Consider the following 19,622-nt stretch of genomic DNA (forward strand, 5'->3'; position numbering starts at 1 on the left):
TAATGTAGATTATTTTCCTTACCTCAAACACTTATATTCTCACTCAAAACCATTTCCATCTGAGCCAAAAACCGAGGGGGAACTAAGATAAGCAACCATTTTCATTTTTCACGTTGTGTATTTGTATGTATTACCCATATTACAGAGCGTACACCGCTTTCACGCGTCGTGCCACCGTTAATTTAGAACCGGAGCAGTCCGTTGAATACTATATGTATTTCTCCACAGGCCGTAACTAGGATTGGTAATACTACATATTTGTATTTGTAGTATTTTCCAGGCTCAAAATTTCTTGTTGTAACGCTTTGGAATTACTGGTGCCCTTAAAAGGTGCAACAACAATCTGTGTAGGTAGGTAGGTAAGTGTTTATGTTGTTCCAAAAATAAATAAATCGCTCGTTTTGCAACTGATAAATAAATTCCAAGTACGATACTTTTTTCTTCAGTATATTTATAAAAGTTTTAACAAAAGAAAAATTAACAAAATATTCAATAAAAATAATCAGTCTTACAAAGTAAATATCTAATTTTTTTAGAAAAAAAGTGGATATAAATCCGATTTTATTTTCAGAAATGCTGCAATTGTATTTACATTATGTTTAGTTTTAATCTAGAAAGTCAACCAGTTTGGCGAACTTTGAAATTTTCGTCAAGTTCGTTTCTAAATTTATATGACTCATATCAAATTACACAGAATTCAGTTCATGCTTTACTGATGGTTATAAAATCTCTAACTTACATACTGGATATGCTTTCTCAATAAATGGAAAAATTTTCAAAGTACTCTTCCCAGAAATGAAACATTTTCAAAAAATTTGTACAGATATGAATTATAATTTTTTTGTTGATTTTTTCGACTTTGAAGGGCTTTACAAGGAAACCAACATCATTTGGGAGAATTGGGGGGGGGGGATTTTCTTGAAAAAAAGCTTATGGTTTGAAGAACCGGGAAAACTTTATTCTTGAAAATAGGATTATTTAGAAAAATTCTGGCTCAGAAACAAAAAAAAATTTAAAATTCAATTTTTAAAAAAATCTTCAACCTTAAGGGGCTACCAGCACGTCTTACATAACAAATTTAAGGGGGGTGGGGGGAGAGGAGGTGGCCAATTCCAACTTTTACAAAATGAGGTCCACGCAAATACGCATATCACCCTTTGAATGAAAGATATCTAAAAAAAATAATTAAAAATTTTGGGAATGAAAAATTTTGAAAATTGGAAGTTTTTTGATAGGTAAGTACGTAATCTTAGAAAAAAAAAATTAAAAAAAAATTGAATATTGTTTGACCATCGCTAGCATCGGGTAGATCGGTTTTTTTTTTAAAAAAATAGAAATGCAGATCTCCAACAAGGTTTTTTTCGGCATTCATGCTATGTAAATCATGCACATTACAGTTTACACATGGATACCTTGCTGTTGATCTGATATTGCTAATTCAAAGCGAAAGACAAATGAAATAACAACCATCTAGGAGAGCGACTACAAAATTTAATTTCAGAGAAAAGAAAGAAATTAGTGCAGTCTCTTGTCGACCACCAATTGAAGTAATGAAGCTAGGCATTACTCATTAATTGGGAGCAACGTACAAGTGTTACATGCTCAACACAAGAGTTTCTTGTCGACCACCTAGAAGAGCGATTTTGTTAGTGACAGAAAATTAACAAAATCTCTAGTTGTGAATGAATAGGGAGCGATTTCCTCAATTAAATTTTTTTTTAATTTGAAGGGTCAAAAATCGAGGCTTATTTTTGATATGTTTCCTTAATTGAGCAGATTTTCAGGTATGTATCTACACCACAATTTTTAGTTGTCCAAATTGATTTCCACACCTTCTGTACAAGTAATATAGTAATTTTGAATTTTTGAAATTCTATTTCTGGAAAGAATAAAAATTGTGCTGGAAGCTCCAGAATGGCTATGAATGTGGTTTGAACAAATTTTGGAAGGGGGAATTGGAAGCAGAAATGTTGAATAATCAGAAATTTTCAAAAACAATGCTTCTATACAAATACAAAAAATTTGAATTTTTGCAGGTGAAAACGTCCAGTTTGTCTTCTCTAGGCACTTAGCCAGTATAACTAAAAATTAATCTAACTTAAGTGACCTCCTTGCCTTGTCCATGAACTTCCCGAACGTTTTCGTGCGCTTGAAATTGCAGCTCACAAATGTTCTTATCGTTGGAGTGGTGGGAGTGAAGTAGGGGAATTGTTTTCCAATCTGGGATCGCACTCTGTGCAGCTTATGTCCATCTATTGGCTGCTTTTCAGATAACTCCCAGTAAAATTCTTTAGCCAGAATTTCTTTTATTGGATCTGGCCAAGAACTCTTACCTGCAAATTATCAGGAAATTTCAAAAATTGAGGTTTTTGCTTAAAAAATAGAACCAGTTGTAAACTTACTGCTTGGGTTTTTGACTGGGCTTTCAAATTTTCTTTTTTTATTTTTCTTTGGTGTTGATTTTGTTTTTGTTGACGTTTTCATGGTCGACTGTTTAGCAGGCGATGGAGAAGTTGTACCTGAAAAAAGAAAATTTTAAAAACGGAACTTTTGGCTCAAAAAATAGAACGAATACTAAACTTACAAGTAAGATTTTTTACGGTGGATTCTAATTTTCGTTTTTTTAATTTATTTGGTGTCGTGTTCTGTGGTGCTTTTGTTGGCGTTTTCATGGTCGGCTGTTTAGCATGCGATGGAGAAGTTTTATCTGAAAAAAAAAAATTTAAAAACGGAAGTTTCGGCTCAAAAAATAGAATCAAGGTCATTCCATACCAAATCGGCGTATTTTTGCACGAGGGTTCTTGGGATTTTTTTCAAAATCAGATCATGTTTAGAGGTCATCAAACAATGACGAATGACGCAAACCGGACATTTTTTCTTTTTTGTTTTTGACTGAACGTGGCGCTTCAAAGTTTTCCAAAATGGCCAAAAATTAAAAATTTCAGTTGCAAATTGCTCCGGTTGTACGAGGTATAGAATTTTGAACTTTTTTTGAAATTGTAGTACTTTGAAAGGGTAATCGACGAATAATATCAAAATCAATGTTGTCAGTTTCAAAAACCTAAAAAAATTGATTTAAAAACTTATAACTCAAATATAACCGTGTTCTCCCCCTGTAAAAATTCAGAAAAAATTCTCAGTTTTAGTCCTTTTTATGTAGAATAACATATCAAAAAATTGTACTGACGATATCGTTCTTTTTCGAGAAAAAAAATACAAGTTTTATTACACTTATTGCAAGAATACCATCAGAAACCTAAAAAATTTAAAAATTTTCATTTTAGAGATATTTTACCAATGTGTAGACGAATATGTGAAAAAAATCCCCCTCCACCCCCAATTTTTCAACGTTTTGACGAGAAATGACATTTTTCGTGCTATAATTTCATTTTAAGAGTGAAATATATTGAAAAAATTTCGCCGCCGTTGACAAATTTGGCGGAGGGGGGGGGGGGGTCAAAATTCTATATCTCGTACAACCGGAGCAATTTGCAACTGAAATTTTCCATTTTCAGCCATTTTGGAGAAATTTGAAGCGCCACAGCTCCGTCAAAAAAAAACGAAAAAATGTCCGGTTTGCGTTATTCGTCATCGTTTGATGACCTGTACACATGATCTGATTTTGAAAAAAATTCAAGAACCCTCGTTCAAAAATACACCGATTTGGCATGGAATGACCCCACCAATATTAAACTTACTAGTAAGGTTTTTTACGGGGGTTTCTAAATTTCGCGTTTTAAATTTATTCTGCGTCGTGTTCTGTTGTGCTTTTGTTGGCGTTTTCATGGTCGACTGTTCAGCAGGCGATGGAGCAGTTTTATCTGAAAAAAGTGTATTAATACAAGTTCTGCAAGAAAGGGGAGAGAGCGATGTCGGGAAAATATCATCACTTGAAAGATACTCATCGCAGTCCTCTTCATTAGTGCTACTGTCACCACTGTCAGGATTTTCATTATCTTCAATTCTGTCAGAGAACAGTCTTTTTCTTAGGGTTTGCAACGTAATGGGATTTTCCCCGACAACTGCAGGACTGTTATTTGCAGATGGCGTTTTTGGTATTGGAATAGGCAATTCAGACAAAGTAGACGACGATGAATAAGGGGACACTGGGAGCAATGGAGTAAGTGTACAGGGAGGAAGTTGATTTAATATGATAGAAAAATCTTTCAAAGGATGTAGAGGTTGAAGGTGATTGGATAAGGGGATACCTGAGAGAGAATGAGGATATTCAAAGAGGGGTGCAGTGGATGGTAATACAGTAAAATTTGAGATAGGAATGGGTAGGTTTGAAGATTCTGGATATGGAAAGGAAGGTTGTTCAAAATGGGAGATAGATGAAGTTTGTGTGGTCGAATTTGGAATAACCTGATGTTCGGGAGAAGGAGCACGAAAGCACGAAGAAGTAATATCAGTTTCCACAGTGAACTTTGAGGAGATCTGATAATTGGTAGAAGAATCTGCTGAGTAGGATGATGTAGCAGTTTGGAGGTGTGAAATTGGAGAAACTTGATGTTGAGGGATGACAGCAGCTTCGGGGGGAGAAATAGAAGTTTCTTCACTCGAACTTGAACGTAAGTTGTCAGTTGGTTCTTCTTCTGGGAATTTTTCATTTAGCGCATCACTTGAAGTTGAAGGTAAGTTGTCAGTTGGTTCTTCTTCTGGGAATTTTTCATCTGACGTATAAAATCCAGCCATTTTTTGGTAAATAAGTTCTTGAGCCTCTGTAAAAACAATAATGAATCAAAAAAAGGGTATTCAGACAACTCCCCTAGCGCAATTCCTCACGAGCAATTCTCACTTGTGAGCAACTGTCCTTTGTGAACAGTTTCGGCTTGCGAAACTGCGCGTGAGGAATTTTGCGGTGTGGGACAATTGCTATAATGAGCTGTTTTTGGACAATACATAATTATATCAACATGTCATTACATTTTTTTTTTTTTTTGGAATTTCTTGATGCAAAAAATCTTGAAAAAATCATTCATGAACTGCGAAATTGTTAAAAATGAAAAGTCTCCTCTGCACGAAAAATTTTAACGTATGTTAATGTTTTTTGTTTACTTTAAACAATTATACAAGTCAAATGAAATTTTGAAAAATCACATTATCCAAAAGTGTATTAGGAAACTTTCGGACCTATTTTCAACAAAATTCAAGGTTTATGACATTCAACATTTTTTTACATTTCCAAAAATTCATAAAACTTCCTAAATTAATTTGTCATATTAGTGAATTTTACATAACTTTCGCTAGCGAAAAAATTTCGTTTGCAAGAAATTATCTCATACGAGAAAAGGGTAGGCCCCCCCCCCATTAAGATAATCGAAATGCCCTCAACCTCGGATTTCGGTATAACTGAGAGGAGGTCATTCCATCCACGCGAAATCGGCGGATTTTTGCGCGAGGGGTCTGCAATTTTTTTCAAAATCAGATCATGTTTAGAAGTCATTAAACGACAACGAATGATGGAAACCGGATGTTTTTTCGATTTTTTTTGGCGGAGCTGTGGGGCTTTAAAGTTTATCAAAATGGCCAAACATGAAAAATTTCAGTTGCAAATTGCTCTGGTTGTATGTACGTGGTATGGAATTTTGATTTTTTTTCGAAATTGTACATATTATGTACTTTGAAAAGGTAATCGACGAACGATGTCAAAATCAGTGTAGTCACTTTCAAAAAACTAAAAAAATCGTTTTAAAAACTTATAATTTAAATACAGCCACGATTTCGGCAAGTAAAAATTCTGAAGAATTCTCAGTTTTAGTCCTTTTCATGTAGAATAACATAATCAGAAAATTAGACTGGCATTTTTGTTCATTTTCGAGAAAAAAAAATACAAGTTTTACACTTATTATTGAAGATCCCTCGTTCAAAAATCCGCCGATTTGGCGTGGAATGGCCCAGGGTATGTTTAGTAGACTGAAAAATTAATTTTGGGCGCATGGCCCGTGCCCCACCCCACCCCACCACCCTCAGCGGGGGGGGGGAGGAGCAAAAACGTTTTTTTCAGAGATAAATTTTTTCTGTAAACGAATATGGTAAGAGGATACATGGGGGTAACTCCCTGATTTCTTTTCAGAATTTTTCATCGCATAGGGGTGAGAAGGAGGAACAAAAGAAAAGTTTAAATCGACACGTCTCCGAAACGAAAAAACATACCAAAACGATTTTTTCCTAAAATTTCACGCTGAACAACTTTCGCTCTCTCCAATTTCCGCCATTTGTCCATAATTTTGGAGAAAAACGTAATAAAGTGGTTTTTTGCGTTTTTGGAGCTTTTCAGCTTGACCCACCACTCCAAATGCCCGAATGATAATTTCTATAGGAAGTAGACCCAATTCAGTGTACTGAACATACCCTGTGAGTTATATCAAAATCCGAGAGGTTGATGGCATTTCGCCTATCTTAATGGGGGGGGGGGGGGGGTACGGTTTAAGCTTGTCAGAAACTGTGTGCAAAAAATATATTTTCTATACTTCGCAGTTTTAACTTGACAAATGTATTGGTAGGTACTTATCAAGCTTACCATATTCGGTAATATCATTCGGCACGTCTATTTTGAAAATCGTCTTGAAAAGCTCTGCTGGGACAATCGTAGTTTTTGCCATATCAGCATTTGTTCGGTAAGCTGCTTTGTGGATTCGTTCAGTGTGACCAAGATGTTCATATATCCTGTGAAACATGTGGGATCAGCACAAAAAAGTTCTACGCAAATAACTACACTGAGGTTCAATAAAACATTCAACTTACACGTTTCTTTGTTGGTCTGGAATATCTTTCCAGCTCAGCCAAGTGGCGCAAAATTTCCGAAAATTGGTTGCAACGAAGCATTTCTCTTTTTTAAAGCCTGCTTCTTCTACAACACTCTTTATTGACCTTGGCCCTTCTGTGTGCTCAAGAGCATATCCTTTAGTCGCAAAAACATGAATATTGCGACTTTTGGATCCTATATGGAATTTTCTCATCTCCAACACAGCCTCCACAGCCTGAATATCCATAGGGGACAGTAACGCAGTAACCGTGGGATGTTGGGCACTTTTTCCTGAAAATAAGTGAAAAATTTACTCGTAAAACTCCCCAAAAAATTACATTTTATGAGAGAAATATGTGATCTTCGCAGGCCTAAAACATTGTTATTTATATGTACCTACCTATTAATAAACCAAGTACTTACCTTTCAATTTAACCAGTTCCATCGCTTTTCCCAACGTCTTTTCAAAAGCCCCCATTTCTACCCCCTCATACTTGGAGGGGTCGTACTTCGATTTATGAGCATAATTTTCTAAAGTCATTTGGGCGACTTCATTGCCCCGCCTGTAGTTATGCATAGTGATTTTTACGATGGTGTACCTGTAATAAAAATAAGACAGTTTTGAACAATAGGTACAAATAGTGATAATGATAAAAAAATATTCTTATTGTTTTTCATTTACTTACTTGCATAACTCCTGGTAATCATGGTAATCGTCGGAATCCTTATTTTTTAACGCTTCTTGTAATCTTTTGGTTACAAATTCATATAGGCTCAGGAACTCCTTTTGGGTGGGTATCTCTGTTTCACGATACCTCTCACTATTGTTTTTGTAGTAGGTAATTTTTTTTCTGATTATTATTCTATATTTGTGTTGGAATCGACGCCGGGCTCTAAAAAAATTAAATTAAAATTAATATAAAAATCAGAATTAATTAAAAATCATATTTTGAGAAAAAATGCGATTTTTTTATTTAAAACATGAAAAAAAGTTTTGATAGGTAAAATTGACCCATTTGACCCCTATTTTTACGTATCTGTAGAAAAAATTGAAAAAAAAACCTTTCACTTAATGAAATGAACTCCTCACAACAAAATCAAAATTCGAAAAAAATTCAATTTTCAATTTCAAACATCAAAAAAGTTTAAATTTATTCAGTTGTCTTATTTTGACCTATTTCTGACATATCTCATGAAAAAGTTGATAAAAATTACACTCACTACAAAAAAATGAGAATTCATGATTAGTTAACTGATCAAAATGTGGTCCCACAAAAATTATTCAACTTACTTTTCCCAAAGCTTCTCCACGTCATCTGCCTCGCAACTGGTAAACAGTTCCTCGTATGCTCGAAGCAGATCGGCGTGGAGGGAATCGGTATTATTATAAAACTTGAAATCCTTTGTGTATAATTCCATGATGGGAAGGAGGTGCTCATGGAGATCTATGAGCAGCTCTTGGAAAGACATGTTGGGCCGCTGGGTGACAGTCCTTCCTGCAAGCAGGAATCTGCCAAATGCTCGAACTCGCGCTCGCAGATTTTTGTAGTTGGGATTGCTGAAGCAACCTTCAACTAAAAGGTTGGCCATGGTAAGGATAAATTTATCCGCCATGATTACTTCTCTAACATCATCCTGGCGTAATCGCTTTAAAACATATTCCTGGGTCTTCCTGGAGGCGCCTGATGCATGCAACGGAAGAATCTGGCGGGCTTGGTGCAGTGCATCGCCTTTTTTTTTTTCGACATTTTCAGCACATCGGTTGCTGTGCTTGAACAGGGAAGCGCTGCGATACATCTGCTTGCAATACGCACAGGGAACTAACTCCTCAACTGGTACTACCTTGGAATCCTTCTTTTTGAGGACCAAGTCCCCCTCCATGGTTTTCAACACAACCTCGTTGTGCTGCCAGTTGCCAGCGGCGATTAACTTGGCAGTAGCTGCTTTCTTCTTTATGGGGTCTTCTATATTCATTATGGCAATAACTGGTGCTTCCTTACTGTGCTTCTGCTGGAAATGCCTCAAAGGACGCTTCATTGCACCCTTGCAGAAGAAACAGATGTTCTCTTTTCTTACCTAGAATAAGAAAAAAATGTCAATTTTTCTCAATCATTAAAAATGAAAACATGGGAAGTCATTAAAGTGGTTCAGTTACAAAATTTTCATCGGACAATTTAGGTGGGTCACATTGTTACATAGGTACCCAATTCGATATTTTTTTTAATGCTCGGGAACCTCTTGAAGTGACACACTTTGATTTGAACGGGACATCGCGATTTTTGGTAAGAGCACCATCTAAAACCCCCAAAACCAAATTTTCAGCTGCTCAAGTTCATTTTTTGATTTTTGGCGATCCTTTGAAAATTCAAAATTGACTGTATTTGGCGATTTATGTTTTTTTTAAAAAGTACGTAATTGATAAGTAAAAACGGTCAAAATAAGTCCCAAAACTAATATTAACTACCCAAATCCCAATTTCGAAATTTCCAGCCACGGTTTTTTCATCAGCTTTTTTCAAAATCAAAAATTCCAAAAAATCAAAAGTTTCCAGTTGGTGTGGAAATTTTTGAAATACCTACGCGTGAATCGCTGTATTTTGTCCAAAAATACCCCCCCCCCCCCGGATCCAAATTTCACCATTTCCAGCCGTCTTGGAGCCTCCAGCCCGATTATCCAATTTCTCCAGAATTTTAGGCGTGAATACGAATTTGGGCAGCTAAAAATCGTGTGTGTATCTATTACAATCGACCTGCTCAACGAGTTTATCCTTATTTCAGCCGATTTTGAGAGCGACACTTCAAGAGTGGTTTTTTGATGAGCTTTTTTCAAAATTAAAAATTCCAAAAAATCAAATTCTTGAGGTTGTACTCCCAAAATCGGCGGAAATGTGGATAAACTCGTTAAACAGGTCGAGTATAATACACAACTTGATTTTTAGCTGTCCAACATTACATTCACGCCTTCTGGAGCAAATTCGAAATTCTGGAGAAATTGAAAAATCGCGCTGGAGGCTCCAAAACGGGTGGAAATGGTGAAATTTTGATTAGGGGGGGGGGGTGTAAATTTTGGAAAAAATGCAGCGATTCCCCGCGAATTTTGAAATTAAGATTTGGTTATGGAGGATTCAGAATAAAGAAATTACGTAAAAATTGTCCTATTATGAATTTCAGAAACAATATTCTCACGAATTACTTCCAATTAGTATGTAGAATGAGAAAAATACTTAATTGACCCCCTCACCTCAAAGTAGGGGGTGGACCCTCTTTTGATAATGTCACCACTTTGTCGAGTCGTAACTTATTTGCAGTACAAAATTCAAAAAAAGGTTTCAAGCAAACGTTGTAGAGCAGAATAAGAAGAAAAATTTCCAATTTTAATGTTTTCTTCAAGTGGTCATGGGGGGGGGGGCTGCCGCGTATTTAAGATAACGCGACCACTCTTGAACTCTGAATTGATGGATTTTCAGAAAATACAAATTCGGGGGTTGGTACGTGGCAATGGGAGGGGAGAGGGAGGGGAAGAGGTATATCAAGAAACTGAGTTCAAATTCAAAATCAACGTCCCACAGTGACTCGGATTGCGAAAAAACGCGCGCATGGCGTTTTACAGCTAAACTATGACCATATCAAAAGTTGAAAGTAGTGATTCCGTAGTATTTTTCAACGAGAAATTCGAATCCGATGTCCTTGTTTTTCGCCAGACCCCTTGGGGGTGGTACCAAAATCAAATTTTGTAAAAATGAAAAAAATCGAGTGATATGTCAAAATATTGGGTTTTTGGGCCGAGGAACACGAATTTGAGGTCCTTTCTTCCCTCAGACCCCTCGGGGGTCCTTGGAAAGGTGCTACCATTCTTGGGATATCTCATCTCAAACGCGACTACATTTAAACTAAATTAACGCGAAATAATTGTAATTGAATATGGCATAAGTTTTTTCATTCAACTCCCTTCAAAATCGCGATTGCGGGAAAATGTGTGTTAAAAAGTGTAGAATTTGGGTGTGGTTCCTTACGGTGCGACTAAGCGCGATTCTTCTAGTAATGATACAAAATAACCGAAGATATCGGGTCTAATAATTGAAAAACTGACTAATAAAAACCCTAAACCAAAAAAATCTAAATTTTGATAATCTCCTCAAATTTTTGTGATTTTTTCAAAATTTGATTTCGGTGACACCTCCCTTAGGAGCTGAATGAAAAAAAGGACTTCAGATTCGTGTTTCTCGACCCAAAAAACCTATATTTTTACCTATCACTCGATTTTTTTCTATTTTTACAAAATTTGATTTCGGTAGCTCCTCCCCAAAGCCCTCGAGGGGACTGAAGAAAAAAAGTACCTCAGATTCGCGTTTCTCGACCCAAAACCCCATATATTTTAAGATATCACTCGTTTTTTTTCAATTTTTACAAAATTTGATTTTGGTAGCACCTCCCCAAGAGCCCCCAAGGGGTCTGAGGGGAAAAAAGACCTCAGATTTGTGTTTATCGACCCAAAAAACCTATATTTTTACCTATCACTCGATTTTTTTCTATTTTTACAAAATTTGATTTCGGTAGCACCTCCCCAAGAGCCCTCGAGGGGACTGAAGAAAAAAAGTACCTCAGATTCGCGTTTCTCGACCCAAAAACCCTATATTTTAACATATCACTCGTTTTTTTCAATTTTTACAAAATTTGATTTTGGTAGCACCTCCCCAAGAGCCCCCAAGGGGTCTGAGGGGAGAAAAGACCTCAGATTTGTGTTTCTCGACCCAAAAAACCTATATTTTGACATGTCACTCAATTTTTTTTTCATTTTTACAAAATTTGATTTTGGTGCCCCCCCCAAGGGGTCTGGCGAAAAAAAAGGACATCGGATTCGAATTCCTCGTTGAAAATTACTCCGAAATCACTACTTTTAACTTTTGATATGGTCATAGTTTGGCTGTAAAACGCCATGCGCGCCTTTTTTCGCAATCCGAGTCACTGTGCACGCCCGCGAGAATGTAGCTAAGGATATGCCAAATGAATTTTCAGTTTTTGCCCAAATTTGGGGGTCAGTAGATGGACATTGGGGGGTTCTACCAAAAAATGAAGTTGAAATTTGTAATCAGCACCCTTGAAAACATTACAAACGATATACCACTTAATTTTGAAATTCTTCCCAAAATTTGACCAAAATTTGGGGGCCCTCCAGTACCCACTTAAGTTTCCAAGTCCCAGATCGAAAAATCATCGTTTGTAAAAACTTTTCTAAACACATGGGTATCTTTGTGATTTTTCAAATCTTGAAAAGTACAGCTTTCAGAAAAAAGCCCAACTTCCATAATATTTCAACATTTTTACGCGTAATTATGAAGCTCCCTTCAAATTTAATACTGATGAAACAGATTTACTCCAACTTTTACCGACCTCATGATATCGTTCCCCAAAATATGGTAATGAAGCCCCCTCGCAACCATCTCCCCCTCACGGGTCGAGAGAAATTTTGATAGGTTTCTAATGAAAAAATTTGAAGAAACTAATTCAAAAAAAAAAGGTACAAAATCGGAGGACACAAGGTGAAAAACACGTTTCAGGCGTAAAATTAGTTTTTAATATTGGACACAGTGATGATTCATCATTTCTTTTCAAAACTCAGTCGCTTTGATTTTTTTCAATTTTTCGAAATTGTTTGGCGAATGAGAAGTCTGATGGAGAAAAACTACATCAAAGAATTTCAGGTCAAATAATGTGTTTGAAACAAATTATGAAATAAAAAATCAAGTGAAAATTCGTATCACTAGCAGGGTGTCTAACAAAATTTTAAAATGAAAAAGTAGGACTTTAGTAGGACTTTTGGCAGGACTTTCAGCAGGTCATTTTTCAAGCACTCGTGGAATTTTTTAAGATGGGGAGGGGGGGTCAAAATTTACATTCAAGTTTTTAGCCAAATTTTTTTAAAAATTATGTCTTCAAACACTTTAAAAATTTATGAATATCACAATAATCATGTTCGCTTAAAATCAAATTCAACTCGAATTCTTTAATTTCGATTGTAAATATTTCATTTGCTCCAAAATTTTGAAATTCGATTAGTTATTTCTTGTTGAAAAATTGAAAATGTAAAACGAAAATCAAATGGGCCGGAGCAAAGCGAGGGCAAAAGCTCTCGAAAATTAGTATTCCAGGAGGCATAAGAACGATAGAATTCGAATGATATTTTTTTTGAAAAATCTAAAATTACAACTCGAAAATCAGTATTTTGAGAGGTATAAGAACGATGTCTTTTTTGTGTAATGAGTTCTTTATAAAAAATTTATTATTTTGCTTCGAAATTTCAAAATTGCAAAAGCTCTCAAAAACGTGTAATTCAAAATTTAAAAAGTTGAAAAATGAGCTCTTTTTTACAAAATTCCAGAAAAAAGGGGGAAAATTGAAAATTAGACAAAGTCTCATTGAAAAAAAAGTAGGACATTTGGATAACATTGTTGAAAAGTAGGACTAAAAGGACTTTTGAGAAAAAGTAGGACTTTAGTAGGACTAATAGGACCAGTAGGACCTGTTAGACACCCTGACTAGTCTCAAAAATGTAATTAACTATACATCACTGAGTTTTTCAATTTTTGTCAAAAAAGCTACCCTCCAATAACGGGGATAATAATATGCCCCATTGAATAAAAATTTTCAAAACAAAGCTAGTAACAAATGTGAAAATTACAATGTACCCTTTTGTAGGAATTATAAGTATTTCATGTATATTCGTAATTTGAAAAAAATTTAAATCAAACGTGACCTTGAAACTCAAATTCCAAAGGGAGTTTTTTTTTTCAATGGAATTTAATAAATAAAATTATTAATGTACTCACCCTCTTGCCAGTGGTTTTAGCGGTACCAGCGGTTCCAGCGGTTTCTGATGAAATATCCTCCTTCTCCATGATTAATTTTAATTAATGGAATTCAACACTTATCACCACAAAAATCAGTTTTTATCTCGACGACACATATAAACAATGCATAAATAATTTTAATCGCGGAATTCAGTACAAGATTATTAAACACTTATCACCAAAAAATATGAAAACAATAAGTTTTTATCTCGATGAAAAAAAAATCAGTTTTGAAATTTAACAAGTGCACATGAAAGTATAACAGACAGGAAAATTACGTTATCACAGCAACAGGTATCCAACGAATGCGATGGGTATCTATCGAGTCTCATGTCGATAGCGTGAAGATCTTGATCCTTTGAAAATAAACCTTTGAAAATAAAGAAAAAGAAAGAAGACGACGACAAAGAGAAAGTCACCCTTGTTTTTTACAAGGATGGACCTTGTGTGTATGGCTGATATAGAGGAAGTTTCAAGATTGGTTATAGGAATTCTGACAAGGGAGCTATCCAAGGTCTGACAAGCCGATCGAAAAAAAATTTTCACAGGCGGATAGAGCATCAAAAAATACGTTATGAACCAAATTTTCAGCTGCTGAAGTTGACGGGGGGTTGGACAGGTCGCTGCGATCCGTGTGTAACACCTTGGGGATGAATTTTTCACTTATTAAAAAAAATAAAAACATGAAAGATGAAATTCTACTTCCTATCCACTTTCGTAGGATGAAAGTTCATTACAAATATGACCGAAGAACCCCCCTCGTCAAAGTTGTCGTTAAATTAATCCCCACGCAGCCAAAATTGATTTTTACGGGGAAAAATTTTACAGCTGCAATAATACTGTACCAACACATCAATTCACCAAATTACAGTCAGCTGTGTTGATTTGAACTCAATATAAACCCAAAAAACACAGTTTTTAGTTGGATTTTCGGCAACGCGAAGAATATTTAGATCGAGTGTACTGACTATACTAGGCTTTAATTCGCTCCGTAAAAATGGAGGGAAAACCGAACAAATGTCATTTTTTGGGGTTATTATAAAGTGAGCAAACTGAAATTCGGTAAATGAACGTGTCTATGCTTTATTGATGATGATGTGAAATTTTTTTTCAAAAAAATTAATTTCAGCGGTGTAGGGGTTGATTCTACGACGAACTTGATGAGGAGGGGTGGTTTGGTCATATTTAGGCCGGAAGTGGGTTCAAATTCGAGATCAGCATGCTCGATTTAGTAGGAAACTACTCTCATTTTCGTTTATTTCGTGATGTCTCGCTCAAAACTGACGAATTTTGAATTTTTCTCAACACCTTTTTTGCCTATATTTCGAGTAAAGGGTTGGTACAATCGAAAAAAGTGTAATAACTAAAGTTATTCGGCGTATCGAGCACTAAAAGGACATGTAGGCTTAAAATGTAAACTACCTACTCATTCATCCTACCAAAGTGGATAGGAAGTAGAATCAAGTAAGTAGGTAATTCGCATTTGAAACCTCCGTGCCCTTGTAGTGCTCGATATGCTCAACAACTTTAGTTATTACACTTTTTTCGATCGCACCAACCATTGACTCGAAATAGAGCAGAAAATTTTTTTGAAAAATCCAGAATTCCTCTGTTTTTAGTGCTAAATTACGAGATAATCAAAATTGAATTGGTTTCCTACTAATTCGAGCATGCTGAACTCGAATTTAGACTAAATTTCATCCCAAATATCACCGAAGAACCCCCCCTCGTCAAAGTTGTCGTTAAATTAATCCCCACACAGCCAAAATTGATTTTTACGGGGAAAAATTTTACAGCTGCAATAATACTGTACCAACACATCAATTCACCAAATTTCAGTCAGCTGCGTTGATTTGAACCCGATATAAACCCAAAAAACACAGTTTTTAGTTGGATTTTCGGCAACGCGAAGAATATTTAGGTCGAGTGTACTGACTATACTAGGCTTTAATTCGCTCCGTAAAAATGGAGGGAAAACCGTAAAAATGTCATTTTTTGGGGTTATTATAAAGTGAGCAAACTGAAATTCGGTAAATGAACGTGTCTATGCTTTATTGATGATGATGTGAAATTTTTTTTCAAAAAAATTAAATTCAGCGGTGTAGGGGATGATTTTACGACGAACTTGATGAGGGGGGGGTGGTTTGGTCATATTTAGGCCGGAAGTGGGTTCAAATTCGAGATCAGCATGCTCGATTTAGTAGGAAACTACTCTCATTTTCGTTTATTTCGTGATGTCTCGCTCAAAACTGACGAATTTTGAATTTTTCTCAACATTTTTTTTGGCTCTATTTCGAGTAAAGGGTTGGTACAATCGAAAAAAGTGTAATAACTAAAGTTGTTCGGCGTTTCGAGCACTAACAGGACATGTGGGCTTAAAATGTAAACTACCTATTCATTCATCCTACCAAAGTGGATAGGAAGTAGAATTTGATCTTTCATGTTTTTTTTTTTTTCAATACTTAAGTGAAAAATTCATCCCCAAGGTGTTACACACGGATCGCAGCGACCTGTCCAATCAAAAATCTGACGTCATATTCGTATTCAGCATCACAAAAAACATACTACTTCATGTGTCGCACGAATGAAACACTTTTTTGCAGTTTTACTCCCCTGAGGGAGGTGCTGGGGACCGTGGATGGGGTCAAATCAAAAATCTGACGTCATATTCGTGTTCAGCGTCACCAAAACCATTCGATTCGATATATCACATGCCCCAGATTTTCGAAAGTTTCTCCCAAAATAAGGGGGGGGGTGGGTAAAATTTCACCCCCAAGGTCTTACTCGCAGATAGCGGCGATTTGTCCACCATAAGGCGTCATATATCGATGGTAGATCGTGACCAAAAAATTTGCTGCTGAAGCGAATAGGGTGCCGAATGATTTCAATTTTTATACTTTTTTCAGTGTATTTTTGTGTATTATTGTTGTGATTTTTCGATATTCAAACCCCCGTAACTTTTCGCTCCATCAACTTCAGCAGCTAAAATTTTATTTTTTGATGCTATCCGCCTGTGAAACATTTTTTTTGATTGGCTTGTCAGACCATGGGTAGCTCCCTTGTGAGTAGAAGATTTTTTTCAAAGGTATTAATAACTATACACGAAGTTCTATAAATAGAATGTAGCTTTCAGTATCCTTTTCAACAAAAGTCAAAGTATTCATGTTTCATGAGAATCATTTAAAAAGTATCTGGAAAAATGTTACGTAGATAACAAAATGTTTATAACGGCGTAGTCGATGAGATATTCGTCATTAAAAATATGAAACACTTGTAATCGCGTTGAAAACTGCATTTCAGTATCATTTTCCACGCGGCATCGCTGTGAGTATCCAACTTTTAGTTTGGTAGTACAAACGGAATCACATTGTCGTTGTCGCTTTTTTCCTTTCTTCTCGTGATGACATCTTGGTAACTAAGGCATCTCGAAGCGTAAACCAACTTTCTAGCCTCTAGGTATGGTAGCCCAAGTAAACAATTTCAGAGGTGAAAAAAAAAGGTACCGAAGCGCTTTGGCTTCGCCGCTTTGCGTGAATACCATTAGAGAGCGAAAGAAAAAAGTGACGTTTACTTTTACCTACTGCAATATGAATCGCATGGGAGGGAAGGAGGGAAGGACAGCCCAGGATATAACAATGGACAGGAAAGCGATAAAAAATACGCGACTGTCCCTGGGTTTATAAAACACGAATTTTTTTTTCATCGTATCCCTACAATAATACTATAGGGTGTATATTGAACATGTATCTGTGTACATTAGTTTAAAGAAAAGAAATTCTTTGATGATGTAGCACTAAAGAAAAAAAAAATATGATCTCTCTACAGCTGAATACAAAACAAAATTCTAGGTTCTGCGGAGCTCGCTCGCGATGCTGTCTCTTCGACTCAACATTATCGTTGCGGGTACTTTGTTGTCCGCAGTGGTAGACAGATAGGCCCGAGCGTATCGTGGTCATTCGTAAGTCGGGGAAAACAAAAGGCCGAGGCAACCCTTAGATGCGTGCATTCACGTAATTGTACAGGAAACGAAGATGAGCTAAAAGCTATCTATCACCAAAAGGCACAGCAGAAACGAGAAAGGACAGTATAGGCGGCGGAGACAACAGAAAAGAGGATAGAGAAAGCAGGACAACGAGTAAACTGTTTCAAGGAGAGGAGAGAAGGGAAGGTGCCAAAATACGGAGATCATTGACGCGATCGCGGTAGTAAGAATCTCGACATCATGGTATTGCCTGTCGCGTCTGCTTTCCCGCTTTTATGTCCATTGTTACACCCTGGACGCATATTACGAAATCCCGTTATCATGGCGGGTAGCGAGAAAAATCATCTTTTTTTTTCTTTTTGGTTGAAGAAATGGGTAGGTACTTGGTACATCATTATTGACGTAATTCGCATCTTGACAGAAAAAATCACGTCAGACGCATATCACAAAAACATTAGTGCACATACCCTTATCGAAACAAATCATGTCGAAAACCAAGAGCAGAGAGTAGTATTCGTAACTCATTAAATATGTATCTATAATAAACTTACACAACGTTACAAGCATTTTTTCCTTTCATTTATTTTTTCATATTATTATACGAGTAATACCTATTATCAAAAAAATTGAACAATGTATACCTCTGCTTAAAAACACTGAATATTACGAAATAATCAAAAATGAGGTAGGTTTCTACAAAAACGAGCATGCTGGTCTCGAATTTGAACCCAGTTCCGGCTCAAGTATGACCAAACCACCCCCCCCTCATCAAGTTCGTCGTAGAATCAACCCCTACACCGCTGAAATTATTTTTTTGAAAAAAAATTTCACATCATCACCAATAAAGCATAGACACGTTCATTTACCGAATTTCAGTTTGCTCACTTTATAATAACCCCAAAAAATGACATTTTTACGATTTTCCCTCCATTTTTACGGAGCGAATTAAAGCCTAGTATAGTCAGTACACTCGACCTAAATATTCTTCGCGTTGCCGAAAATCCAACTAAAAACTGTGTTTTTTGGGTTTATATCGGGTTCAAATCAACACAGCTGACTGAAATTTGGTGAATTGATGTGTTGGTACAGTATTATTGCAGCTGTAAAATTTTTCCCCGTAAAAATCAATTTTGGCTGTGTGGGGATTAATTTAAAGACAACTTTGACGAGGGGGGGTTCTTCGGTCATATTTGGGATGAAATTTAGTCTAAATTCTAGTTCAGCATGCTCGAATTAGTAGGAAACCAATTCAATTTTGATTATCTCGTAATTTAGCACTAAAAACTGAGGAATTCTGGATTTTTCAAAAAAATTTTCTGCTCTATTTCGAGTCAATGGTTGGTGCGATCGAAAAAAGTGTAATAACTAAAGTTGTTGAGCATATCGAGCACTACAAGGGCACGGAGGTTTCAAATGCGAATTACCTACTTACTTGATTCTACTTCCTATCCACTTTGGTAGGATGAATGAGTAGGTAGTTTACATTTTAAGCCTACATGTCCTTTTAGTGCTCGATACGCCGAATAACTTTAGTTATTACACTTTTTTCGATTGTACCAACCCTTTACTCGAAATATAGGCAAAAAAGGTGTTGAGAAAAATTCAAAATTTGTCAGTTTTGAGCGAGACATCACGAAATAAACGAAAATGAGAGTAGTTTCCTACTAAATCGAGCATGCTGATCTCGAATTTGAACCCACTTCCGGCCTAAATATGACCAAACCACCCCCCCCCCTCATCAAGTTCGTCGTAGAATCAACCCCTACACCGCTGAATTTAATTTTTTTGAAAAAAAATTTCACATCATCATCAATAAAGCATAGACACGTTCATTTACCGAATTTCAGTTTGCTCACTTTATAATAACCCCAAAAAATGACATTTTTACGGTTTTCCCTCCATTTTTACGGAGCGAATTAAAGCCTAGTATAGTCAGTACACTCGACCTAAATATTCTTCGCGTTGCCGAAAATCCAACTAAAAACTGTGTTTTTTGGGTTTATATCGGGTTCAAATCAACACAGCTGACTGAAATTTGGTGAATT

The 19,622-nt window shown here is 36.1% G+C and overlaps 2 protein-coding genes across 6 annotated transcripts in view; one reads left to right on the plus strand and one right to left on the minus strand.

The window, feature by feature from the left end:
* LOC135841720 (acetylcholine receptor subunit alpha-like) overlaps positions 1 to 19,622 on the plus strand; it is a 406,867-nt gene that overhangs the window by 129,942 nt on the left and 257,303 nt on the right. The window lies entirely within an intron of this gene.
* Positions 323 to 14,314, minus strand: LOC135841709 (uncharacterized). 2 transcript variants are annotated; one of them, XM_065358837.1, is made up of 11 exons: positions 13,575 to 14,313; positions 8,040 to 8,824; positions 7,435 to 7,641; positions 7,172 to 7,347; positions 6,748 to 7,039; positions 6,524 to 6,669; positions 3,891 to 4,721; positions 3,699 to 3,821; positions 2,585 to 2,707; positions 2,403 to 2,519; positions 323 to 2,333 (listed from the first exon to the last, which is right to left on the minus strand). In XM_065358837.1, exons 1-11 carry the CDS (start codon positions 13,641 to 13,643, stop codon positions 2,089 to 2,091), a joined length of 3,114 nt encoding a protein of 1,037 aa, XP_065214909.1. In that variant the 5' UTR covers positions 13,644 to 14,313; the 3' UTR covers positions 323 to 2,088. The 2 variants fall into 2 exon arrangements, with proteins under 2 accessions (XP_065214909.1, XP_065214907.1); XM_065358835.1 differs by having other exon boundaries at positions 3,699 to 4,721; positions 13,575 to 14,314.

Source organism: Planococcus citri, chromosome 3, assembly GCF_950023065.1.
Source record: "Planococcus citri chromosome 3, ihPlaCitr1.1, whole genome shotgun sequence".
NCBI lineage: Eukaryota > Metazoa > Arthropoda > Insecta > Hemiptera > Pseudococcidae > Planococcus > Planococcus citri.

Coding starts and splice junctions, on each gene's coding strand:
- LOC135841709 (XM_065358835.1), bottom strand. CDS start 13,643: ATGGAGAAGGAGGATATTTCATCAGAAACCGCTGGAACCGCTGGTACC. Junction 2,708..3,698: donor CCCCGTAAAAAACCTTACTA/GTAAGTTTAATA, acceptor TTTTTTTTTCAG/ATAAAACTTCTCCATCGCAT. Junction 2,334..2,402: donor CCCAGTCAAAAACCCAAGCA/GTAAGTTTACAA, acceptor GATAATTTGCAG/GTAAGAGTTCTTGGCCAGAT.